Source organism: Chiroxiphia lanceolata, chromosome 15 (genome assembly GCF_009829145.1).
Source record: "Chiroxiphia lanceolata isolate bChiLan1 chromosome 15, bChiLan1.pri, whole genome shotgun sequence".
In the NCBI taxonomy this organism is placed as follows: domain Eukaryota; kingdom Metazoa; phylum Chordata; class Aves; order Passeriformes; family Pipridae; genus Chiroxiphia; species Chiroxiphia lanceolata.
In genome coordinates this window covers 3,974,398-4,001,403 of record NC_045651.1, presented here as the reverse complement: position 1 = coordinate 4,001,403, position 27,006 = coordinate 3,974,398, and the positions used below count along the sequence as shown (strand labels likewise).

Here is a 27,006-nt window from a genome sequence, read left to right as displayed (position 1 = left end):
CTGCTCTCGCGAGACAACGCCGCCGGTGCGTCACGCGCCCCGCGCGCGCGCGCTCTGCGCTTCTCTCTCCACCGACCAGCCCGCCGCCGTATCCTTCCGCGCGCTCCCCCTCCCCCTTCTGGAGAGTTCTGCACGGCGGTGCCGCACGACAAATAGTTCCCCGCCGCTTCCCGTCCTCCCCTCCACACGCCCCTCTCCCAGCCCCTCCTCCTCCCGCCGGTGCCGCTCCGGCCTCCCCCTTCTGCCCCATCCCCCCCCCTCCGCGCCGGTAACCGGCAGCGCGGCCCGTGGAGGGGGGGGGAAGCGGCGGCGGCGGAGTGATCCGCGGCAGGCGACGCGGAGGCAGCGCATAAAGCGGCGGTGGCGGAGGGAGAGGAGGAGCTGCGGCACCGCTGAGCCCGCGGCCGCCACCGCCCCGACACCGGCTCGGCCCCGGCCCCGCCGCCCCCGGGGGGCCCCGGTCCCTTCCCTCCCCTCCGCTCTCTCCGTCCGTTCGTCCCCTCCCCGTCCCCTCCCCGCGCCGCCACCACCTCCGCGCTGCTCCTCCTCCTCCTCCCCCCTCCCCTCGCAAATAGTCCCGCGGGCCGCCCCCTCCCTCCGCCCGCGCCCCTCCTGCCGCCGCCTCGCGCACACAATGGCGCTGAAGAGAATCCACAAGGTAAGGGCCGCACGGCCCGGCCCGGCCCGGCCCGGCCCCGCGCGGCCCCGCACCGCCCGCCTTACATAACCCCGCCGGAGCCCCGGGGCTGCCGCTCCGGGGGGGGGTCGGGCCGGGCCGGGCCGCCCCGCGCGGGGCTCGGGCCAGGCGGCAGCGCGGGGGCCGCTCCCGCTTTGTTCGAGGGGGGCCCGGCCCGGGCCCCTCCGGAGCAACGTGGCCCCCCGGGGCGGGGCGGGGGCCGCGAGAGGGCGCCGGTAGCGGGGCCAGGCCGGGCCGGGGGTGGTGCGGGCCCGGCGGCCGCTGCGGCCCCGCGGGGGCCCGGCCCGGCCCTTCCCCGCGCTGGAAGTTCCGCCGGGGCCCGTCCCAGCGCTCCGGATCGCGGCCCCGAGCACGGTAAAGCTGTCACACGGCGCTGTGGTTTAGCTCTTCTAATGGAGCTGTGCTACCGCCTGAGTCATCCCGCAGGCTCCGAGGGGAAGCTACAGCCTTGCCTTCCCCTCCCTGGAACCCTGCTCCGTGTCCTGGCCTTTTGGGAAAACGCTGCTGCCCAGCTCCTCTGCTGTCTTAAAAGTGTTTGCTTGATCATCGGTGTCTTTTACCAGGAAAAAAAAATACTCGAGGGTTATTGGAGTCCAGTTGCATTTCCTTAGTGAATTTGTATCCTTTTCCCAGCGAAATGTGTAGCTGTCAGTTTGGAGTCTGTATACAAGGGTCAGGTGTAGAAAATAGCCGTCCCGTGGTGTTTCTGCTCTCAGTGATTACCTAAATCTAATTTTTGTCTAGAACCAGCTGCCAACCCCCCAGCACCCACTTGAGCTCAGTTTGTAGCCCTGTTTGGTTTTCTGTGTGCTGTCGGGTCTGTGTTAACATCTCTGCTTTGCTCGTAGGTTACCTTGGAGGCTTTGTGAAGCTTCATGATCAGGTTAAAGCTCAGGTGGAGAAGAAAATGGAAGAGAACTTGAAGCCTTACTTTTGCTCATGGAATAGGTAGCACTTGGAAGGGGAGGATTTGGAGTGTGGTTTTAGGGTGTTGGATTTTCCAGCTGAGGGTCCAGGACTGAGTTACATAAGGAAGTTGTGCTCCAGCTGAGTGTTGCTTGTCTGCAGTGTTCTGTCCCTTACTTTAGAGATCCCCGGGGTCCTGTGAGGAGTGTTCCACAGTGTTTGTGGGCTCACAGGAGTTTGGGAATACTTCTTCCTCCTCGGGAGTGGGTCGATAGACCTGGGAGATACAGCAGTGGATGCTGAACGGGGTAAATGTGGCTGGGGGACACACTGGGCTGTTGTGGGGACGGTGAATCCCCTGTCAGGTAACTCGGGAAAGCTGCTTGGTTGTAGCTGAGTGTGAGCTGAGGGTCAGGAGTCAATGCTCTGAGAGCACTTGTGTTTCCAGACTGGTTTGTGACAGGAGAGGAGCTGGATGTGTTGAGTCTTTGTTAACGTTGGGTGCTTGTAGACTGACTCTTCCTGCTGCTTTTCAAGGATTAAGAACCCCGAGGGATAATGAGGACTGTGTAGGGTTATGAGAGTCTTCAAAGTGCCGAAGCAGTGCTGTGTGAGCTCTGCAAAGCACCAAGAGTTTCAGTGAAGTGAGTGTGGTGGTGGTTGTGGAGGAGAGGGAGGTGATGGGGCTGGAGGCAGCATTTCCAGCAGAAAACCTGTGTGGGGGTAGATAAACTTGCCTGTTGTAGCAGCCCAGGTGCTTTAAAAGTTGGCTGGGAGTGGAGCTCCAGGCTGGAAGGAGCACTCTGAGTTGCTGTGGGTGTCTGGCCTTGACTGCTCCAGTAATCGTGGCTGGTTGTTTACGCTCTGGCTATTTTAAACCCCGTGGAGAGCTCTCCTATCATCATCTCCGGGTTGTTCTGGGCTCTGGGAGTGTGTGGTGGCCATCCCTGTCAGGATAACGAGGGGACAGACAGCTTCTGACCTTTGCTGTTGCAACTTGTGGCAAGAGCAGGAACCTGCAGAGTGTGGATCGAGTAGGAATAATCCCTGTGGAGTCGAGCACAGAGATGGGATGGGAGGGAAAACTGCTGCTCTGGCTTATTTTGAGGGTGGTATCAGTCGTGGTATATCGGTGTGCAGGGCTTGGTCTGACCATTGGACCTTGCTCTTGGCAGTTTGGGTTTTATACCGAACCACAAAGGCCTTTCTGTGACACTTTTTCCAAAATTTTTGTGTCCTCGGATAACACAGGGATGAGAACTTGGAAAGAAGGAGAAAATCCCGAGAGTAAACCTTTGATACAGTGTTACCTGAAATGGCCTCTTGCATGTTGAGCTGCTCTGGGCTGGAAGAGGGGGCCAGAACAAGGAGTTTACACCGGGTGAACAGCATTGTTGGTGGTGTGTGAGGCAGCAGAGGAACCTGCAGGGTCTGTCCCAGCCTGTCCCTGTGGCACAGTTGCTCTTGGGATTGTCCAGAGGCTCGTGCTGGGATAACGTGTGTGCATGGAGCAGCAGCTGTTCTCTGAGCAGATGCTCCAAAAGAGCTCAGCCTGGGTGAGACCTGCTCTCAGATTGCTGCCTGTGTTACTCACTGCAGTATTTTGGGCAGTGGGGCTGCAGATTCTTGTTTGGGTGCCTTTACTGGCTCGCAGGCCTGAAAGTTGAAATCCTTTCTTTTAGACATGTTTGGGGTGTAAGCAGGGCTGCCAGGCAGAGTCCCTGGGATAACAGTGAAGTGCAGCAATGTAATTGTTGTTTGTACATAACAATTACCTGTCTTATCATGGGTAAATTCATAAGAAATGCAGAGTGAAGCAATCCAGGGGCAGGATGGGAGGGATACAGGAGGGCCAGAGTGGATGGCTTCCATTTTAAGGTTTAAGCCGAAGCACTTTGGATTCAGCCACGTCCCCATCTGTGTTGCTTATCTGTAGGGAATGCAATACCTATAACTGGATAACTAGGGCAGTGTTTGGAGTTCTCTGAATGGAAGAGCAAGGGAAAGGTTAGCTCATTGTCTTTCCTGGGCTCCCCTGTGTGATCGGCGGGTGAGGGGGAAGGGAAGGCAGCAGCTGTGCCTGAGCCCTGCTCAAGTAAAGCATTTTCTGTAGCAGAGGAGTGGTGGATTACTGTTGCTTGTACTGTAGAGGCCCAAAAACCAAGTAGTGCTTCACAGAACTAAACTCTGACTTCCATTAGTTCCTGCTCAGCTGTGGAGGAGGGTGGTGGTAGTTGCTGTAGTCCTGGAGTCCAGAGCTGCCCGACCTCTGGGGATGCTTAGGCATCATTCTGCCAAAATGAACCCTGCCTGTGGGTGGGATGTGAGGTCAGTGGTGCAGTTGGTGTGCTGAGTTGTAGTTGTGCTACCTGTGCTGAGCAGACTCGGTGTTATTTCAGTGCTCCCAGTTCTGTACAGCAGCCAGTGGGAGCAACTGGGTTCTTCCGCTGGGCCTCGCTGTGTGCGTGGAGCTGCCAGCACAGCCCATCTGTGTTGGAGAGCTTGTGTACAGGGAAGGCTGGGAGGCTTCTGTTAGCTGGAGAGGTGTTTTGATACTCAAACTCTACCCCAGGAGGAAGTTATACATTGCTTTGGTCTTCTTCCTGTGCAGCCTTTGAAAAAAATAAAGAAGGAAAGGTGACAGTTACATCAGAGTGTGTTTATAACACTTACCTTGGTTATTGCTGTGATGGTGAGTCTTTTCATGCTGCTCAGTTGCCTTCTGACTTCTGCAGTCTTGGAAGGAGTCAAAGTTGGAGGATCTGAGCCACTGCAAGCATTGCAAAAGCAGTTTCTGTCAAAAGGGAAGGATTAAAATGCTGCTGTTAATCGGGATAGCAGCATTAGAATGGCAGATGCTCGGGAATCGTAGTCTGCAGGCAGGAGAACCCCTATGGATGTGGCAGGGAATTGGTGGCCTGACCTTGGTGCACACGTGAGAGCACTGCCTGGTGCTGCTGGGTGAGAGGAGCCGAGGGAAGTGCCAGGTGGAGCCAGGCTCTGGATCCTGGCAGGGAGGTGCTGCTGGCCCAGGGAAGGTGCAGAGGCTGTTCCCACCCTCCTGCCCCGTGGGTCCTGCACAGGGGCTGGCACTGCCCTCTGTGGTCCTGAGGTGAGACTGGGTGTGATGGATTTGACTTAGGCCCTGATTCCCTATTGCTTGGCTCTGCTCTGTTGGGAGCTGGGAACAATTCATGGCTAAGTGGCTGCGAGTTCCTTTTTGGTTACATAAGTCAGGATTTTGTAACATCACCCTACACTGCCTGTTGCTGAAGGGTTCAGGGGCTTGGGGCAAGTAGACTTGCTAAAAGCTTGTTTCACTCACAGCAGCAACCTGAGGCAGAAATTAGGTTTATAATCAAGCTAATGATGTGGTCTCTGAGTAAAATAGAATGTGAAAGCAGCTCAAACTGGAGCAGGGTGGAAAGCCCATGGAGTCCAAGCTAAGAGGACTTTGGATAATCTAGAGGGATACATCTAGTGTGTTGGAGTGGATTTAAGGAGCTCTGCTATGTACCAAATAAAGTTGCTGGAGCTGACTGCTAAAGGGTGCTGACTTTTTACTCACCTGATTGGCTTCTTGAGGTTGCCAGTTAGGTTGGTTATTCTTACTGAAGGCTGTATTAGCATCAACTTAATCCTTAAAACTAGTCTTCTGACCAGAGCAGGTTTTACCAGGAATGTGTTAGGCTGGGGAGGGATTTGTTGTCTAGAGGAATAAATTTGAACTTCTCTAACAAATGTCTTTGGAGCTTACAATTATAACCTGAAACATGTGCAGGGTTAAACTTTGAGACCTAAACCACTCGGGTTTGGTAGTTCTTTGAAAGCTTCTTGTGCAGTTTGTGAACTCCTGGGTTGAGGTGTGTTTTCAAGGCAGTGTACAAGCTCCTGGGAAATGGGAGAACTGTAGGAGGGGAGGGATGAGGGTAGTGTGGGGCTGAGCAAGGCTGGTGGCACTGGTTTGCCTGTGAGCCCCGAGGCCTCGCTGGCAGCTGATGCCTTTCATGACTCAGGAAGCACAGCTGGGGGGTCTGTGGCATAAACACACTTCATCTCCCTTAAAATGCTTTCATGGAACCCCTGAGTAGGAGTTTGGTTTGTTGGGAACTTTGGAGCACGTTTAAATCTCATTTTGGAGCCTAAACATCAGTTTTTTGTGTGACTTTTATAGTTTTTTAGGGTATGTCCTTCATGGATTTAGTTGTAGTAGTTGCATTCAACTTGGCCTTTGGGCAGGACACCTTGAACCTTGCTTTGTGCTGTGCTTCCACTTCCTCATTTTTGCTGAGGGACTCATTAATAGCTGTGAGATGGGTCAGGTTAATGGTAGGATCGACAGCAGTGGGCCCAGCCCTGGAGGTGTTTTGCTGTAGGGGAGCTGGCAGAAACTTTAAATTCTGTAGGATACCTTCAGCTGGAAAGCCAGCTCAGGGTGAGGCAGCCCCTGGGAGCTGAGTAACTCAAACTGGAATTTGATCTAAAGCCTGTTTGAGTCTTCACTTATAAGCTCCTAAAGCAAAACCTTCTTCGTGTGCTTAAGGACCAGAAACTGTCTGGAGTGGGAACTGGTTTCAGATTTTGTTTTAATATCAGTGTGGTCAAGATCAGGCTTGATCACTGACCAGCCAGACTTCCTGGATCACAGGGGAATAGAACAGTTTGGGATCAGATCCGTGCAAGTTTGTAGATGGTACCAGACTGTAACTGAACCCACCACGTGCTACGAGCTCCAGTTTTATGGGAACTCTGGAGTCATTTGTTCCGAGTTACACAAACCAGCTGGTTCTCAGTCTCCCTCAGCAACAACATCTGGAAGCAAAGGCCTCGCTGGGTTGAGTGTTGTGCTTTTGCAGTGCCTTGGGAACTGCTGAGGAGTCTGCAAAAGGCAAAGTAACCTCTGGGACAGGTTTGGCTCTGCAGCAGCCATGGGTGCTCCTCTGTGTGTGCCTGGATAGATGCAGCTCCATTCCTGTCCTTAAACTTGGCTCTGCAGCTCTGACCAGGGAGTAGTGGGAGTCTTAGAAGCAGCTGGAAGGGAATGGTGTGTTAAAGGGATTATCCATGCCCTGCCAGGAAATCCATTTTGCCTCTCTGGTGGGCAGAGGCAGCTGGTGCCTGCACTCCAGAGGGGTCTTAAACTTCCTCATTGCTCTCCAAGCTGTTGTTCTGCAAAGTATGGGAGGTTTTGTGTTGCAGGGGCTTGAAATGGGAGTTGGTGCTAAACTTTTCCAGGCACAAGGAGCTTACACATTGCTTTTTACACGGGCCTTTTAATCTGTGATGTTTCACTCTGAAATTGTAGAGCAGAACCTGAAATGCCACCTTGTCACTGAGACAAGTGGTACAAGTACTTGTTGTAAGTCATGGCTTTCCACTGAGATAATACCCAGGGCACCAAAGTATTCCTTTCTAGTTGGAACTGGAGATGTAGAAAATGAAATAGTATTTTGATGAGAAATGGAGCTGCTACTACCTGAACTTCACTGCTGCCTCTGGAGAGTTACCTTGTGGTCCCACTGTTGTATCCAGTGTGGTGAAGCCCTTGGTGCATTTGGGCAGCAGGATACAGGGGGAATGTCAGGGCAGCTTTATGTGTATTCTATTAACTGGTGGAGTGTGTGCCCAAGCTCCTGTTTGTAACCATCTCCCCTGTATAGTAGAGAAGCTGCATGTTGTGTGTCCATAAATATAATCCATGGTGGGCTGTGGTCCTACATGGAGAATGTGGATTCTTACAGTTGTACCTTCCTAGTTTAGTGTATGTTTTGTACTGATGCATGAAACAGGATGAGAAGTGGCAAGGAATATTTTTTTTAATGAATGTGTTTGTGGTTTTGAATACCATAGCATTAAATTGTCTTTTCCAGAAAATTAGAGCCCAGTAGCATTTGGAAGTGGACTGTGTTCTGTACAACTTTAGGAAGAGTAGGTGTATTCCTGGTTTTAAGTTCTCATGTGGAGACTCCCTTCATTGGCTGGACTGACCCCGAGGAAGGTGTGTGTAGTGTCTGCACCTTCCTGTGCTGCCCTGGTGGGGCAGGGTGTCTCCTGGCTTGCTGCTGCTGGAGCAACTCCAAAGGGCTTTCAGAGATGGCACATGGAGCACTGGAGATGTTCTCTCCACCTTCAGGATGGAGGAGGCTCTTGAGCAGGTGCTGCGTGTGCAGTGCCTGTTCCTGCCCGAGTCTGTGCTGAACCACAAAGTGGAAGAAGCTCAGCAGGAGCTCCACAAAAGCTCCCATAGACTGGTGAGTCAGGAGATTTCCAGCTGGGCTCTTCAGCAGTTGGGAGCTTCTGAGAGCTGAACCAAACTCGTGTGTGTGTCAGGGAATGTGAAGCTTTGGATCTGCACTGCATCCAGAGGGAAATGCCCAGAGATTTACCTGTTTGATGTATGGCAGCATTCCGGGGTTGTGACTGGAGAGAGTTTGCTTAGTGATGGCCTCCCAGTTCCTGGGAAGTAGAAGCTGGAATTCCCAAAGATCATCTGAGCTTAATCACTCACTGCCTGTAAATAACAAAAGGCCATTAAGTGACAAACCTCTTCCACTCCAGCTATCAGCTTGTCTTAAACATTATCCTTAAATGTTTTGTCTGCCAAAAGCCTGGTATGGAAACTTCACTGTGGACTGTTGCTGGGAGGTGAAAAGCTGAACGAACAACGGACCAGGGACAGCATGGAAGTGTTTCCTGAGCACTAGATTTAGTTGTAATCCTTGTCTGGTGTGTGTTCAGCTTTCTAGACTGAGCTAGGACAGAAAAAAGCTGATATGTGTGGTCCTATCATGCAAAGCAGGTCAGTGGCTGAGCCAGAAATGGGGCAGGTAAAGTTTGTCTTTAAAGTTTTACTCTATTTTCACTTCCCAATAAGCATCCACTTCCTGAGAAAATGGCTAATGTGAGTTGCTGGTAACAGTAATTCTCTGAACTGTGCTAAAATGTTGCTTCAAATTGAAGCTTGGTATAATTCGGGAGTACTGTGAATTACTCAGCCCACTCAGACTCATAATGGGATTTTTTTCAGAGGAAAATTTGACTGACACAGCCACTGAAAAGTGAGGGTTTCCATTCAGGTCTGTAGGTAGGGAAGGCCTTGTGTTTTATTCCATTTCCCCCTGCCCTGTGGTCAGTGATGTGTTTGTGTGGAGGCAAACCAGCCCCAGGTTACTGGAGCTGTGTGTGCTGCAGGCAGGCTGTGGAGGTGACAAACTGGATCACTGTAGCTGGGGCAGTCTGGGAACTGTTACAATAGAGGGGATAAAATAAGGCTGATACAGAGAGTTGTTGGATTGAGGCCACCTTATCTCCCTGTGACCTGGGGACAGTGGAGGATATAATGCCTCAGTAATGCTGGGACAGTGCAGGCAAACCCAACAGCCCCTGTGACATGGTGAGATTGCTGTGGCTCCGGGTCTGGGCAGCCTGGACAGGTCACTGAGGCAGGTGCCAAGCGTGGCTCCTGTGTTGAAGATGCAGCTTTGCTTTCCAAAATCCTGGCTGTTAGTTTTGTGGCGCTGCCAGAGTTGCCACCAGCAGCTTTTTAGCAATAACATGGTTGTTTTTGAAACGAGACGAACTGAACTCTTCCTGTTTTGTAGGAGTTGAACGATCTGGCACGTGATCCTCCAGCACAGTGTTCAGCAGGGCCTGTTGGGGATGACAGTAAGTATCCTGCTCTCAGAGACACCTGCACTCTGCCACTTCTTGCCTTCTAAAACAGGATGTCCAGCACCTCAGCAAGGAGAACCCTTCTGTTTCTTCTGGTTAGAGTACTAGATGCTGCTCCCCATCCTGATATGAAATTTGTTGCTCTTCTGTATCCCTTTAACACCTTCCCTGTGTATCACTGATGCTGCTCCCACCCTATTAATTGGACAACTCGATGCATATCTTAAGTTACACCTTTTGAGTTAACTGTTCTGGAATTCTGGATGGAGTTAGGAAACCTCAGTAGCTCTGTGGCCAAACCAGCAAGCACCTGCCTACAGCTTTCTGCACTTGGATATCTAAACTGTACATGGTACAGTCATGTGTTCTTGTAGGACTAAAACAATCTACTCCCAGGACTCCTGCTAGTACAGCAAGGTCAGGGTTAGCTCTGTTTTACACAGCAGTTAGGTAACACTACCTTTTTTTTTTTTTTTTTAAAGAGGGTTATATGTAGACCTTGGGGTTGAGAGGTTAAAATGTGGTTGGAAGGAAAATGTTGATAAATTACAACTTGAATCATGAAGTAATGTTGGTTGGGTTTGGTTTTGGTTTTTGAATTTATAGGCAGGATTTCAAGCAATTTCACTCGGTTTGGAATCCTTCTTGTGGCTTTCTCAATAAGCAAAACCAGAATGTCTAAACTCTGCTGTCATGACTAACCTGTGGCCTGACTGGGATGTGGGTACTTAGGTATGAGGGAGGAGGTGCAGGAGAAGCATCCTTAAATCATGCACTTCATCAGGAACCACAGTGACAGTAAAAGGGGGAATAACTTCAGGCTGAGAGTAGGTTTAGGTTGGATATTGGGAAGAAATTCTTCCCTGTGGGGGTGGTGAGGTCCTGGCACAGGTTGCCCAGAGAAGCTGTGGCTGCCCCATCCCTGGAAGTGTCCAAGGCCACGTTGGACAGGTCTTGGAGCAACCTGGGCTAGTGGAAGGTGTCCCTGCCCATGGCAGGGGGTGCAACAATATGATCCTTGTGGTCCCTTCTAACCCAAACCATTCTGACTCTGTGTTTGTAACCTGTGCCCAGATCAGTGTGCCCTGCCAGCTCCTGCTAAGGGACAGCCTCAGACAACCTCTTTGGCCTCCACATCAGCTGGTGTTTGCTGTGCCAGGCTGCTCACCTGAGCTGTGATTTGCAGTTGTTCTGTCCTTTTGAAGCTCGAGGAGGTGTGTTAAGCAGGAAAAAAGCAGCTCTTTAAAATCCTACCCTGATTTTTTTTTTATCTGATGTTGATTTATAGTAAGAAGATCTACTGTCATCTTGTGCCTGTATTTTGGCCCAGGGAGGGGAGGGCAAGATACATCGTGTGACTTGACTTCAGGCTGTTTATGTGGCTGGTTCTTACCTTAGTTGTAAGTGGTGTTCCCCAGTCTGCTTTGATTAGAATCATGGAATATCCTGAGTTGGAAGGGACCCACAGGGATCATCCGGTCCAACTCCTGGCCCTGCCCAGGACACCCCAGCAATCTCACCCTGTCCCTGAGAGTGTTGTCCAAACACTCCTGGAGCTCTGGCAGCCTTGGGGCTGTGCCCACTGCCCTGGGGAGCCTGTTCAGTGCCAACCACCCTCTGGGGGAAGAACCTTTTCCTGAGATACAACCTAAACCTCCCCTGACACAGCTCCAGGCCATTATTAGCTGTGAATAAGGCACCTTAACTGATGCCCTGTACATTATGGTGGTTTTCTGTGAGAAGCCTTTAACCTGCAGCAGTTCTGCAGGTTGTACCATCTTCTTCATTTTCACCAGAAAGTGTAAAATTATACTTGACTGTTTTTTTTAATAGCACCATCAAACTCTTGTCATAGCTTAGGTGAGCAAGATCAGTAGGATGTTTGCAGTGAGACAAGAACACTTGCAAATCCAGCTTTTCAACGTGGTCTCTCACTGATATACTGTCAGCAAAGCATCCAAGCTCCTGAGAGAGGGGATATTTAAGTAGGGAAACCCTCCAGCTGTGTGCTGAGAGCTCTGAGCTCAGGTATCCTTTCTGAAAGGAAAAAATTAGCCACCAAGATCTTTCTGAATAATTTCTGAACCATTCAGCAGTTCTGAAGTGTATAGAAACTTCCACATTCCTACAGAAATGTAGGGCTAGATTTAAAAAAAAACCCACTTGAAACCTGAGAATGAAAATACTGAAATTAGTGGGGGTGTTACTGTTCAGCAGAACTGTCAAACAAGTGGAAGCTCAGCTTGGTTTTGAGAGCGTTTAGCAGTAGGGTCAAGCTTTTAGTGACTTCACAACTTATTTCTGCTTTCCAAATAGTGTTTCAAAGAGGTTTGTAGTTTCATGGAAAAGAAATGACTAAGATGGAGAGCCAGGCTGAGGCTTTTATTCCCTTAAATTAGCGAGTGTGATTTGTGCCACGATAAACTGCTTTGTGGTTTCCAGAGCCTTATCAAAGGTGATGACGACTGTCTGGCAGAGAAGGTGGAAAGTTAGTGCTGAGCACAGAAAGCTTTAAATTACTAAAAGTTCTTCTTGTGCCACCTTTCTGAAGGACCTCTAATGAAAGGCTTCAGTTGTTGAGAGCAACAGTTCGGGGGTGTGTAAGTGGATAGCAGTGGCAGCAGCAGCAAAGTGCCTTCTCCCAAATCCCTGTGCCCCAGGTGTGCCTCGGCTGCCTTGTCAGAGTGACATTTCCTGATGTTCAGGACATGCTGTACTTGCAAAGTGCTCTCCTGTGGCTACTTCAGCTGATACAGACTGTCCCCAGCTATAAGTGTCTCATCCCCGTAGTTCATAAACTTTGGGAAGTGAAGAGCTGTTCCTGCCTTGTTAACTGTAGGAATGGGATTTTCTTGGCAATGTAGTTTTAGCCCTTTTCCACCCACCTCTGGCCTGTGTTTTGGAAATGTGCTTGGGACTGGATGACACTGGTGTGCTTCCAGTGGCTTAGCTATTCCAGACATGTACCTGTGCTTACCTACTGAAAGTCAGCAGCCCCCTTACTTTGTAAATACCTTTTTATGGGTGATTTCAAAGGAAAGAATCAATTGGAATAAGCTCTGCATGTCAAATCCATCTTGTCGTTCATCAGACTTGTCCTGGATACTGTGAGGATCTAAAGCTTAGGTTAAACAAGCTCTTTGCTTGAGTCTGGGGTTGGAGCTTTCAAAAAGTTAAGATTCACTGTGGAAATGTTTTTCTTTCTGGTTTCTTGTTGGGCTTAAGACAATAGATGGTTATTTGAACTTCTCTTTTCAGTGGTGCCTGTGTGTACTCCAGTGAATCTCATCAGCATCTACTGGTGCCTGTGAGATTTTTGGTGGTTTTGCTGTGACTGGCCACAGTCTTCCCTATGGGGTTCCTGCTGCCCCTTTGTCCTCTGCTCCAGGTTTCTCCCTGTCCAGGTGCAGGTGATAGGCACTTCCTGGGAAGCTGGCTGAACCCCTTGAAAGGGGGGGAATGCCACATATGAACATGTGATCTACTGTCTCTGTTTCCTGGCTCTGCATTGAATGTAGTTTCTCAAAGGCTGCTGCATCCAAGCTCCTGAGAGAGGGGATATTTAAATAGAGAAATCCATTTATGGGCTGAGGGCTCTAAGCTCAGATGTCCTTTCTAAAAGGAAAAAAATCAGCTGCCAAGATCTTTGTGAATAATTTCTGAGCTGTTCACCAGTGCTGAACTGTATAGAAACTTCCACATTCCTATAGAAATGTAAGACTAGATTAAAACAAACCTGCTCCAACCCAACACTCATTTCCTCTGTCCTTGCAGGGCTGTTCCCACTTTGCCTTTTTCCTCCTTCCTTGTATGACATCATTCCCAGCTGTAATGCCTGTACCATGTGTAATTAAAAACTGCTCATGCTAGATGAGAACAGGTAGTACCACTCCTAACTTCTGGCCCAGGTAGTCTTGACAGCTGTAGACACCACACATCTTGTGTCTGGAAGGCTTCCCTAGCAACAACTGGAGTCACCTCCAGCTTCCCAGTCTGAAGGTGCCATGTAGCTGACATCCATGCTGAGGGGAGCTTCTATGGTCCTATTTCCCAAATAATTTGTGCTCTTTGCCCAGGCACTGAAGCCTTTGGAGATGCAGGAACTGCAAGAACTCCCTAACATGCCTCATACAGATTATCAACTTGGATTGTTTTCCTTCCCAGCACAACAACGTTCTTCACAAGTCCTCTGTATGACCAGATTTACGTTCTCTTGGACAGATGCATATGAGTGAGGTTTAACTTTAGTCCACTTAACCTAAAGTGTGTCCTAGCACATTCTGGTCCTGAGTCTGGAGCAGACTGTTGCTCCTGCATTCTCTTAAGACATTGCTTTCTGCTGCTTTAATGAAATCTTGAGGCCTCTGTGGAGAGACTAAGCTTAAAAGTTCAGTGAGGATAGCAGTGGCTTAAATTACCTCTGTACATGTGGTGTACACAGAGCTGGGGCTTGTTCTCTGTGTGACCAGGGCTCTGAGAGGAGAGCAGGTATGAGCTCATCATGTACCTTTTGTTCTCACAGGGCAGTTGTGGAAACTTAGTTCAGCTGCTCCATTAGAAACTGCAGAGTTTAAACTCACACTTTTGAGTCTGAAAAGTTGCCTAGGACTGTCTGGATTTCTATTGTCACAAGATTTTTGCAGGGCATATGTGTGGTACCACAGCAATCCCGGGCTGTGGAGCATTGAGTACTTTGCCCTGTGTCTGTTTAATTCCTTGGCTCCCTTCCCTGCAGCCTTTCAGAGGGCTTTGTTTTGAAAATAGACTTTTCTGTGCTGCTTTGTCTGAAAGAAAGTAAGATCATTACTTGAGCTTCTCCAAACTGAAGTAAATCTCTCTCTCTTTCAGTGTTCCATTGGCAAGCTACAATAATGGGACCAGTAAGTATGAGAGAATTGATGCTTGTGGCTTTTTATGATGGGTTGTCTTGCAATAACTCCTCAAGCTGCAATGATTCTTTCTCATTAACAGAACGACAGTCCCTATCAAGGTGGAGTATTTTTCTTGACAATTCACTTCCCAACAGATTATCCCTTCAAACCACCTAAGGTGAGTGGCTTCTCCCATAAATCCATCCTTTACCATGTGGTCTGATGTATATATTTGTGAGCCTACACTGAAAATTTTCCTTCTTCTGCAGGTTGCATTTACAACAAGAATCTATCATCCAAATATTAACAGTAATGGCAGCATTTGTCTTGATATTCTACGATCACAGTGGTCCCCAGCACTAACTATTTCAAAAGGTACCTCCAATGCTCATTTTAATTTTTACTCTGCTGCAATGAAGTACTGATTTGGGATGTAAAAACTGCTGCATTCCTGCTGGCATCAACCATTTCTGTGGTCACTGCTTCAGTCGTGTGACCCTGCCTGGAGCTGGCAGCCAATTCCTGAGTGTAGGATGCTCGGGACATCCATCTGCCCTGGGGCACAGGGAGACTCCTCAGCTTTGCCAGTGGATCAGATAAGTCCTACTGCACTGAGTACACACTTCTGCCACCTCACCTCAGAGTCTGAACACTGACACTAGGCTTAATTTTATATATTTTTAATTAATGACAACGAAAGACTTTAATATTCAGAATACACACCGAGTAAAATATGTAAGGGAGCAGCTGTAGTTCTTAAGAAGTTATAAACTTGTCTAATTGTTTGTCATTTTAAAAGACCCCTTTTCAAGGAAACATCATAACTCCGTGTTGGCAGCTTTTAAACAAAGCTTTCAATGACATGCACTGCTAAAGCATGTTATAAAACTTAACTAGCTTGCACTATCTTGACTTTTTTTAGCTAAAAATATCTTGGACCCTGTGAACTGAGTTAGTGGTTAGCTTGGAATGTATCCTTTGCCTGGTAAAGCAGTATTCATATTTATTATAAATTCAAGGCTTTAAATGCTTGAAAGAAAAGCCAGGTTGGAATTTTACTGATTTTTCTGGCTAATGAAACTGTAGATTTATGAACTGTAGATCAAGTTTGTAGGTCTAGCCATGGCTATTTAGGAATATTTTGGGTCTACCCTGTGCATGGACCATGTCTTGACTCCTCTGTTTTGTAGCTTTGCAGTGTCCTTGTGCTCAAATGCTGCAGTTGCCACATTGATGACATTATCCTTCACATCATGTCCCTGCTCTGAGGCTTTCCTGTGCCCTCTCCTTCACCCCAACTCCCTGTGATGTTTCTGGGCAATTTTTGATTTAGGCAGGTGATTCCTGGTACATCCCTTGGACATCATCACTGTCTCTCTTTCCCTGAACCCACAGAAGTTCCCACTTTCTTTGTCCAACTAAAGGCATTTGTAGAAACAGTTGGAAAGGCAAAACAGTATCTCCTTGTCTCTTGTCAGAAGTGAATTTGCTCGTGCACGAGGCTGAAAGTCTTTGTTGTGAGTTGAAAGCACTGAAGAAATGGTGTCAGTAAAGGGAGGAAAATGATTGTCAGGTTGCTGTAATTTCCTTACAAGTGCTCTCAGTCAGTACTGGCTGCTCCTGGAAGCACCAAGTTAGCACCAAGCACTGACATCTGTTCTGGTTTGATTTAATTGCTGTATAGCTGGGCAGAATGTGTGTTGTTTTAGGGAGTCTAAAGTGGCCATATGGGCAGTGGGGTGATAGACAGCATGCTTGAAAATACTGGGAGATAGACTGGAATTGGGACGGTTGGGGCAAGAATTCAAGAGACTGGTTAAGGGCAGCAGTGGGCTGAAAATACATCCTAATGTTAATTTTGCTGCCCAAATACATTTGCAGTATGCTTTAACATCTCCTGTTTTCTGCTTTGGACTCCTTTTTTTTTTTTCTTACCCTTTTCAAACTGTATCCTCCTGGCTCAGCTGGAGTTCTGTGGGATCAGGGTGGCTGTTTTATGCCACTGTGCCCCTTCCACTGCTCCCTGTGAGTGCCCTGCTGGGGTCAGGGGGCTCTGTAGTGCTGATCAGTTCTCACTCACTGAAGAGGAGTTCACTCAGTGCCCAAACTCTGCTGCACATGCACAGCATCCATACAGCTCTAACCTGGGAGAAAACCTTGTTCCCACTTCTCTTGGGGTACATTTATTGAAGGAATTAAAGCAGCAAAGCAAATTCTTATAGGTGACTTTATAGAAACTGGGAATGCTTTCCTCAGAATCACAGAAAGCAGAGCTCAGCTTCAGAAGCAAAGAGCTGATGGTCCCATCTTGAACAAGTGTAAAGAAATTGCACAAAGGCAACTTGAGTCTTTTAGGGCTGAAATCTTGTGTTCAGTCAGGTTAGAATGTGTCATGACAGACTTTGGGGCTGTTTCAGCTCTCTAGTGACTGATCAGCCTTATCAAAGAATGGATGTGTTCCTAGCAGGAAAAGCTGTTGGATTAGGTAGGTTAGAGTGAGTAACAGGACTTAAGACTTCCAGCAATAAGCTCACATCCCTTCCAAAGCAGCAATTTAGTATTTGTATTGTGGATTTCTTAGAGTATTTCCTAAATCGTGCCACCCTTTAACTGGGATACTACTGGGAACAAGCTGTTTGAATTTAAAATCTGTAAGCAGATAACTAGAGCACAGCTGAAAAAAAAAATGTGTGCTTTCTGCTGATTGAGAAATCTGGAATGACTAGAAACAGTCCTTCTAGGAAAAAGCTTATCATGCACAGCTTCCTCCTGAGGCAGCTGGGAGGCAGCACTGTCAGCAGCTTGGATGGGCTTGGTGTTATGTTGCAGTTAATGTGTGGTACATGAACATGTTTTACACCTTAACCTCCAAGGAGGGAGGGGAAGGGGTGTGCAGTGACTTCCTTTGGATTTAAAGTGCCACTTTTTGGTGAAAAGGCAGTGATAAATCTTGTCAGTGGTAGTTAATCATCCCAGTTTGCTGGTAAAGGGTCTTGGCCCCTCACACTCTGGAGCCCTCTGTAAGCAACTTGATAAAGTGATTGTGGCTATGACAGGTGACTGGCATTTTGGGGCTTTGTTCTGTCCCTCCTAGAATTGTTAAAACAGCTTCTAAAGGCTTGGGAGAACAACAGTGAGTGTCTCAGTAGAACAGCTAGTTTGCTTGTATTAGTAATTCTTTACTCAGTGTTCCTTAAAGAATACATATTGGAGAATAAATCATCTCAAAATACAGTCTTAACCACACCTTGGTGGGCAATTTGAACTCCAAGGCTTAAGTGGAATGTGTAGGCTTAAATTAAAAACATTATCTCCAAGTCTGTACAAATAAGAATCCCTGTTGCCTGAAACAGGAGAATGAAGTATTTTAACATGATTACAGCTGTTCCCAGCCACTATTGGGGGGGGGGGGGAAAACATACTTTCTCTTGAACTTGGCAAGTGGATGTGCAAGACTTGATCTTGAAGTACTTCTGCAGTGAAAGTCAAGCAGCTCACTCTGTCCTGTCCCACTTCTCCCCATGTTTTGTAACTAGTGACTCATGGAGCCTGTTTGAGTGTGCTGGAGGGGCAGTGAGGAACTTCAGCCTCATTCATGGCAGAGTTCAGCTCTGCTGTCCAAACTTCCATGCCCAGTGTGCTGTGGATTTTCTGTGCTACTGCTCTTCAAGAATTGCTTAACTGAGACTTACTGTGTGGGATTTCCCAAGTACCCAGCGAACTAAATGAACTGGACCTTCACAATGCAGTTTTAAAAATTGGGAACCTGCTTTCTGATCATCTTCTTGGCGCTTTAATTTGCCTGTTGTAGCACTTACCCACATAACTGGGTGGCTTTGTCACAGAGCATGGGTGTGACATGATGTGCTGAGTTGGGGTTCTAAGGGAAATGCCCATTTTTGCTTTTCAACTCTCAAAGCTGTAGTTTAACCACTTGTGCAGCTTCCCAGATGTTGCTCCAAGGAAGTTTGTACTAGGAGGATGTGGCTGGCAGGTTGAGGGATGTGATCCTTCCCCTCTGCTTGGCACTGGTGAGGCTGAATCTGGAGCACATATCCAGTGCTGGGCTCCCCAGAACAAGGAGGTCAGGGATGTACTGGAGAGAGCCCAGGGAAGGGCCATGAGTGCCATGGAGGGACTGGAGCATCTCCCATTATGAGGCAGGCTGGGAGCTGGGACTGTTCAGCCTGGAGGAGAGAAGGCTTGGGGGGATCTTATCAGTGTCTGTAAATACTTGAAGGGAGGGTACAGAGGTGACAGAACCAGATTGTTCTCAGTGGTGCCCAGTGACAGGGCATGAACTGAAGCACAGAATGGTCCCTCTGAACAGCAGGAAACACCTTCTTGTGTTTTATTTTTACTGTGAGAATGCTGAGCACCAGCACAGGTTGCCTTGGGAGGTTGTGGGATCTCCTGCCTTTGAGATACTCAAAAGCCACCTGGACACAGTCATGGCCAACCTGCCTTAGGTGGCCCTGCTTGAGCCAGGGGGCTGAACAAAATGATCTGCAGAGATCCTTTTCAACCTCAACCGGTCTGTGATACACTGGGCAACACTTAACTTTTCTTCTTTTGTCACCAGAAATTGTTGAACTGACTTAGCAGGAATTCGAGTTGCTTTGAAGCCAGAAGTTTAAACTGCTCAGATTTAAAGGTACACTTGCTGTAGGGCTGGGGAAGAGGCTGGAGGAGTTGGAAATGGGACTGTGGTTAAGAAATAGGATTGAATTGGAACAGAGTCTGAAGCTGCTTTAATTTTATTTGGGTGCATCTTGCCTGTTCACAGTCAGGAGCCACTCATTTGAAGCTGTTGGACCAGTGGTGTTTTCAGCGTGTTTAAAATTAAAAGCTTAATGTTTGTCAGTGCTGATAAAACTCTTTGACAGCTGTGTGCCTCAAAAGTTTCAAGAGTCTGGGGCCTGAAACTCCAAAGCAGTGATTGTATAGGAGAATGCTCCTTCCAGGAATCAGGTTGCTTCCTGATTTTGAGGAACAGAGGTGGAAGTAGCAGTGGGTCTTGATGTGGAGGCTGCCAGGCATCAGTGAAGGAGCTGGTGGGAGAAGCAGGACAGCTGGATGAACCCCCCAACATGGAATTCAGAATTCCTCAGCAGTGTTGTGTCCAAGGCTCATATTTCTGCTGGCAGAGGTGTTTCATAATCAATTAAATCTGAGCTGACAAACTGTTAAGTCTCATATTCAGAGACTTTGCTGGATCAGGAGGCACAGCACTGTCTCCTGGTCTCCAGGAGGTGACAAATGGCTTTCCACAGAAAGACCTTCTGGGCCCAATGTTCATCACTCCCCTGGGACAGCAGGTGGGGTGGGCTGCTGCCATTGTTGGGAACTGGTGATGGCCAGGAATCAATGCTTCCCTGTGTTATCCAACTGTTCCATGTCAGTGCATGACCTTTTTGATTATAAGGTGATCCTGAGACTCCTGTGTCACTCCAGCCAAGACAGAGAGCTGAGTAAGTGTCATCCTGCTGTCCTGACAGTCTGGCATGCAGAGCAACCATCTCAGCACTTTCTTGGTACTCTGCACCAACAAAGGGTTTGTTAAATAGTCTCTGTGCTTGCTTAGAGATGGACCCTTGCTCCTGGGTGGATTCTAAATTGGCTCCTCTTTGGAGAGCAGTAACTGCACCAAGCAGCAGTTGGATCAGAACACACCAGTCTTTTTTTTCTGGATAGCTTCATTACCTTGGAAAAATTGGTGCTTTTCATCTCCCTGCTGTAATTCAGCTGGAGATTCCATTGCTCCTCAGTTGCTTTTCCTTACCCTGAAGTGTCCCATGGATGAGTGCTTTACTGGAGCAGGTTTGTTTGGAATTCCAGCTAGACTTAAACAGCAGTATCTGTGGTGGCTGGTACTCTGTCAGGGATGGCTGGAGTGGTGGATATTAGACCAGTCAGGCTTTGCAGACAAAGTGAATCATCTGGGGGTTGTGTTTGGAAGATGAGGAAGTGGAGATCAGCTGCTTTTAAGAGTCTCTTCACCTCTGAGTTCCAGGATCTTTAACATGCCTCTTAAATTTGGATGAGCCAATAGATGTTCCAGTAGGGCTTTAAATTGTGTTCCACACTGCTCATTTGGCTACTGCTGGAAGGACCTGTGGAGAGCTGTTGTCATGGGTTGTCCTGAGCTGCTTCCTGGCAGAGGAACCTCAGCCATGGAATTTACAAGTGGAATTTGCATCTTACCCACCCCTTCAGTCTGAGGTGGGGCAGCAGCAGGAAGGTGAAGTTACTGGTTGGGGATGGTGAGCTGGCCTGGGAAGTGTGAGAGCACAGCAGCTGCTGAGGAGGGGAGGTGGATCATGCAGTGCTGAACTGTAGCTGATCCTGCTGACAAGCTGTCCATGACAGGATTTTCTGCCTGGAGAGATTGTGCTTGAACTTCAGAGTGTTTTGTGCTTTGTGAAGGCAAGTCTTGCAGTGGGAACTTGGATGCCAGTTGTGCTGTGTTACACTGTAGACTGTATTCTGCATGTTACTCAAGCAGTCTAATATTAAGTGTTGAGTGATCATTCTGCCTGATGAAGGTGCATTTCTCTCACTGCTCTGTGGGGAAGCTAAGCTCATTTTTAGAACCACTTTGTTGTCAGCCTGTTTGCTTGATGAGTTTGGTTCTCCCAGTCCCTTGGTGTTGAGAAGTACTTGGTCTGTGCTAGTTCCTGGCAGCAGGAACCACACTGAAGAGCAGGTTGTATTTGTTGTCTGCAGAGGTAGTTAGGGAGCACAGCTGAAAGGTTGGAGGTCAGTAGGCTGCCTGGTGAGTGAAATAAAACAAAGCAAACCCAATTTTGGAGTGAAAGGGAGCTTTAAACTGATAGTGGTTCTGAGTTGCTTCATGTTCTGCTGCAGACTGGGCAACTCTGACAGCTAAGAGTGAAGAGATGAGAAATAATTCTGCACAGAGTTGTTTCAAGGGAGGAACCCTTTGAAACAATGGCAAGTAAAGTTTATTTTGCAGACTGGAATTCAAAGAGTGCACACTTGTGGTACATCCCTTCCAGTGGGAGACTCCAGGGGATGCTGTCAAGCTGATAATGCTTTGCCTATGGTCATGCAGGATGTGTAGGACAAGGTGTAAAAATGTCACTTACCTGCCTTGTGTAGTTATTCAGCTTGTTTCTGTGGTTATAGAACTTTTTGGGAACTTTTTTATTGTCTCCTACCAATAGAGTAGTCATTTGAGTAGTAAATGTCAAGGCTTTGCTGTGAAGCTCATTGCTGTAATACTTGATTGCAGAGGAGGGTGGTCTGGTGAGTGTCTAATTCCATAGTGTTGGTTTAATTAGTTACTCTGATACACAACTGACATATTTGGTTGCTTCCTCTTTACCCTTGCACTTGAAACTTGGAGAAAGTGCCTTTTCCAAGGGGTTTTTCCATAGTGGTCTGGAGGCTCCTTATGTTGGTTGGTCTAAAAGGTGTGTATGTGCAATGTTCTAGTGGAAAACCTCAAGAGAAACTTCCTGAATTGATATGGACAGGATATAGCTGGGTTCAGCAGGATATTAAAATTACACCAGTTTAGATAACTGGTTAAAAATGCTCTTCTTGCTGGGGCTGTACAGATAAAAAGGGAATGATGTGAAGTCACCAGCAAGAGCAAGTGTAATGAGAATAGTTTGGATTAATGAAGACTTAAAAAAATAAAACAAAGCAGATGAATGTGGCAGTGCAGCTTGAAGCCAAATGGTTGTGTCCATTTTTATTCAGTGTTTTTGGAGTGATGCTGAAAAGTGAACTTGCTGAGTGTTGGGAAAAGGGGTGTTAGGGTGGGCTGAGAGTACTGGCCAGACTTAGTGTGGTTCTGACCCATTGTGTTCCAAAAAGTCCTTGGTTTTTAAAGTCTGGTAAGATAAAACTTGAGGGAACAATTACAGTAGCTGAGCAGAAAACTTGGGTTGGATTTCCTGCTGTTTCTGGTGAAGGCAGGGGACAGGTTTGAGCTGTCTCAGTCATCCTACAGCTGAAGAAACTCAAGTGATCTGGGCAGTGGAGTCTGACAGACAGAAAGGAATGAGCTACAGGAGAATTGCTGGAGAAACAGCTGTTTTGAGGCTAAACTGACTGGGAGCAGCTGGATGTGTCAAGGAGTTCCCATTACTGAACACTTTACTCAGTGTATGTGGGGGAAAGGAGCTGGTGCTGGAGCCATACTACAGTTGCTAAATGTGCTCTGTCCCTTGCTAAGGGACAGCACTTCAGGACTGGTTGCTTCTACATGCCCCCCTCACACTCTGAAGCTGTGTTCTGAGAGGGAGCTCAATAAACAGCCCAAATGCCAGTTATGGTAGAGGATAATTAAGCCCTTTCCTCTCTCACAGGTGTACAGTAGAAAATTGGGAAAAGGAGGAAGAGGTTGCTCTTTATTCCAAACCAGAAATATGTTCACTTAAATCAAGGCCACTTTATTACCACACTTGCCCTAAATGCTTTGAACTTGGAATTGAGAATTGATTAGTGAAGGATCTACAGAAACAGGGGGGAAACTGAACTAAGTGGTTTTCTGTGTTCTTGGTGCTCACACCACTAAGCAGCACACTCAGTTCAGACCTAGGGAAGCTTTCACTTTTGTCCCACTTGGAAAAAAACTCTTCTCCCTTTCCAGTGAATATCAGACCTCTTTACCTCTTCTCTCTGGAGGATGGTGAGGCCCTGGCACAGGTTGCCCAGAGGAAACTGTGGCTGCCCCATCCCTGGAAGTGTCCAAGGCCAGGTTGGATGGGGCTTGGAGCAACCTGGGCTGGTGAAAGGTGTCTCTGCCCATGGCAGGGGGTGGAACAAGCTGAGCTTTAAGGTCCTTTCCAACCCAAACCATTCTGTGATCTGTTTTGTGGCCTGTGTTTTAACCCATCTTAACTCCTTTGCTGTTTTTGTGGGGCTGTGTGCTGTTTCCTTTCATTTTTCATGGATAGCTGCCTCGTGCAAGTGATGGAAATTGGAGCAGATTTGTGTTTTAGTGTCTTCAGACTCCTCACTCTTGTCATCTCCAACTTGCTCGGAGGCTGCACTGTGACAACTCCGCGTCGCTGCAATTGGTGAAGGGACATATGGAGTGGCACTGTTTGATCCAAACAGGCGGAGAGAAGGGAATGTTTGGCATTTCTGGGAGGGGGGCAAGATGTCCCTGCCGTGCCTGGCGTAGTGTTGTCCCAATATGCTTTGCTTGTAACTCCCTGCCTTCTCCTCTCCTCTCTGGTGTGAACGTAGGAATGTCCGTGTGCTATTTGTGGCTTTGCAGCAGTCTCCTGGCTCCTTGTATGGATGAGGTTGTCACTCAGCTGAGCAGGATGTGGCCTCTGGGATATAGGCACTATATATTTATAGTGAAACACTCAAGTTCTAGGGCTCTGGGGTTGGGAGCAGTGCAGGGAGCTGGGTGTTCTTGGGTCATTTTGAATATTACACTACACTTAATCCATCTCAATCTTCCTTATGCTTGGAAAATAATTGGGTAAAACTTCTTAGTTCTCTGCAAGACTGGTGTATTTTTAAACAGATCTTCAAGGCCAGGTTGGATGGGACTTGGAGCAACCTGGTCTAGTGGAAGGTGTCCCTGCCCAGGGCAGGGGGTTGGAATGAGATGAGCTTTAAAGTTCCTTCCAACCCAAACCATTCTGTGATTCTTAAGTAGCTGTGAACAGCCCTTTCTTAATTCATCTCAGCTGGACTTGTCTGCTGTTTGACTTTTGATTAGTGCTGCTCCAGGTCATTTAACCGTGAGGTGTCTGGTTTAGGGAAAAGCTGAATTTCAGGTGCAAAAGCAGGGAAGTCTTCCCAGAATGCTCTCACATGTGGGTTCAGAGAGACATGGCTGCTGCTGGACACACCTATCCAGGAGGTTATTCCTTGTGACATTGTGATCATGTGAAGTTTTGTGTAGTTCACTGTTAAGGAATTCTGTTCAGAATCACTCAGCTGATGTACCTGGGATTACTGCTCCTTGGGAATTTTAAATAAATGCTGCTGATGCTACTGACTGGAGGGCAAGGAAGGGTGTGGGCTGACCTGTGCAGGTGTCCTCAGCTGCACTGAAACTAATTGTGTCTCTTTTCTCTCCCCAGTACTTTTGTCCATCTGTTCTCTGTTGTGTGATCCCAATCCAGATGATCCTTTAGTGCCTGAGATTGCACGGATCTACAAAACAGATAGAGAAAAGTAAGTATGGAAGCCAAAAAAAGTGGAATATGACAGGGCAGAATCCACACTTACATAGTAAAGGGGAACTGAAAGGCCCCACTTCTTGGAAAAGAGTGGGGAAAAAAAGGCAAATCAAAGCTCTAACTGTGGTCTTTTTAGGGGTGTTTTTGTTTTTCCCCGAGATCTGTAATGCCACTCTCTGAGCTGCTTTAATCCCACGTAGCCAGCAGAGGGAGAGCAAGTTACTCCAACGGGAGAATATTCCATGGCAGCTCTGGGTCTGGAATCATACAAAGAAATAACAAAAACTCCCTGTTTCTCCTTCACTTGTCAGCACAAGGGAAGAAGAAGTGGTGGAGAGGTTGGGGTAGGAGGACTCCCAAGCTTCTGTACAGAGAAGCTTTAGTGCCAATGAGCACTTTAACAGCTTAATGACCATTGTAAACACTTCTTACCTCTCTGTTCCTTCCCAGATCTGGTCAGGGAAGGGAAAATGATCCACAAATTTGCTTTGTCTACTGCATGCTTGAGGAGCAGTGTTTAGAGAAGTTCATGCATCCTGTTTTTGAGAGCTGCAAGAGCAGCAGCACCTGTTTGGAGATGCAGTGAACACTGACTCTGCACTTGAAGTATGCAGGACTCCTCTTTTTTTTTTTTTTTTTTTCCCCAAAACATAAGGAAACAAATTTTTGGGCTTAACCATAAGGACTTGATGCTTGAGTAGTCTCTGAGCAGTGATGGGAAGGAGAGAGTTAGGAGTGGATTTTCAGATTCTTTAAGCCAAAGAATGTTGTCTGTGGACTAAATTCCAACACAAACCAACTTGGTGTGCATAACTGTAGGAAAATTCTGGCTGTAAGTATCTTATTCTTTTAATTCTGTAGAATAAGAACAACTGGTTGTCAGAGAGAAGCTTTCATCAGTGCAGTTAATCACAACTGCTTTGATTTACACAGGTATCCTGAGCTTCCTCTGGCTGTGAAGGGTATTTGGATGCAAAAGCCACAGGGGGGTTGGGAATTGTTGTGCCTTCAGAACAAAACCAATTCTGATGGACAAATCACTGTGTCCTGACTGTCATCAAAAAATGACAGTCCAATATGTAGCAAGGAACAGGGCTGTTGGGGTTGGGCAGATATTGGGTTTAACTTAGAAGGGAGGAGATGGCAGGGACACATGAGAATCTATTCCAGAATGTCCAAATGAAAACTTACAGCAAGTTTTCCCAGGGGTTAGGGGAGGCACAGGTAAAACCTTCCTGAGAATCCTTTCCCCTCAGCCCTTTCCTTGCTCTGTTTTATGGCTCCAGTCACAAAGATCTCATACTCCTGTTGTAAACATGACCAGGTGTTTCTTTTCCATGAAGCACCCTGGGCTTTCTTGTTCCCCCTGTTTGCTTAGTGTTTAATTTTGCTCTTAAATGTTACAAATTGTTGATAGTGTACTGTAGAGAGTGTGAGTTCATGCCATGTGTAGACTAGACTGCTGGAGCTGGAATACTGTGCAGATGCCACGTTAAGTAAATCCTCTTTTTATACATACAGGTACAACAGAATAGCTCGGGAATGGACTCAGAAGTATGCGATGTAATTAAAGAAATTATTGGATAACCTCTACAAATAAAGATAGGGGAACTCTGAAAGAGAAAGTCCTTTTGATTTCCATTTGACTGCTTTCTATGAGCCCACGCCTCATCTTCCCCTGTGCACATGTTTACCTGATACAGCAGTGCTGCGTGTTGTACATACTTGGAACAACAAACTAGAAATACTGTATTTCCCCGTACCAACATTGACTCCTAGCAGAGAAGTGTGTGTGTGAAAAGCTGGTTCTTCAGTCATAACTTTGTGAGCCTAAAAGCATTCCTTGCTGAGTTAAAATTGGGTAATCAGATGGGAATGGGAAGAGTCCTGGTGGTTCTCAGATTTTTTTTTTTTTTAGGGACAGTGTTGCTGATCCATGAAGGATTTTAAGTGGAATCCTTTTAAACTCATAACAGTTATGAAAAGCAAGGTGAAGAACTTGAAACTGTTTCTGTATTCATTTTATTCTGAAGGACCTACACCTTAGGTAAATGTTATGACCAATGAGAAACTGTACCCACATCCTGTGTTTAAGGTCTAAGTTTAACCGGTCACCATTTAAATGGATTGGAGCTATTAGTGCATCAAGTGATGTTGATTTGTTTCAACTCTCTCCCTCCCTTCATACTTTTTTTGGTTTGTATGTGGTTTCTCAGTTAATACCTAGCTAATAGCTCTTATTTTTTCTTAAGTTTTTTAACTGCTTAGGTCTTTCTGGATGTAAGGGTAAAAAAAAAAAAAAAATCCATTTGACAGAAAACTTGTGTGTATTTAAAGACCCAACTGCTCCCCTGGAGCTTGTACGTTCAAGAATGATTAATCTGTGTAATAAACTGATTACTACAGTCATTACATATAACTTTGTGTGAATAGGCTTTTAATTTTCAGAGCAGTTTGTTACAGGCTTAAACTAACGGTGGATTTCTCTTAAAAAAACAAAAACAAACCAACTTTTGGGTTGAAGTCGTGAAGCAGTTTGGTTTGCATCACACAAGGCACCTGAAGAGGCAAACAGGAGCTTGAGCACTTAGATGAAATCAGGATGTGTAGTGTGCCAGGAACTTGACTGTTAAACCAAATAAGCAGTTTACTAAATGCGAATCAGAGTGACATTTTACAAAGC

General features: G+C 47.2%; 1 protein-coding gene across 3 annotated transcripts; it reads left to right on the top strand.

Annotated features, from left to right (window-relative positions):
- Positions 1–144: 144 nt before the first annotated feature.
- On the top strand, positions 145–26,742 carry UBE2D2 (ubiquitin conjugating enzyme E2 D2). 3 transcript variants are annotated; one of them, XM_032702721.1, is made up of 7 exons: positions 145–658; positions 9,205–9,268; positions 14,123–14,154; positions 14,246–14,323; positions 14,415–14,520; positions 24,225–24,318; positions 25,845–26,742. In XM_032702721.1, exons 1-7 carry the CDS (start codon positions 635–637, stop codon positions 25,888–25,890), a joined length of 444 nt encoding a protein of 147 aa, XP_032558612.1. In that variant the 5' UTR covers positions 145–634; the 3' UTR covers positions 25,891–26,742. The 3 variants fall into 3 exon arrangements, with proteins under 3 accessions (XP_032558612.1, XP_032558614.1, XP_032558613.1); XM_032702723.1 differs by lacking the exon at positions 145–658 and adding an exon at positions 1,015–1,051; XM_032702722.1 differs by lacking the exon at positions 145–658 and adding an exon at positions 1,505–1,645.
- The last annotated feature ends 264 nt before the right edge of the window (positions 26,743–27,006 follow it).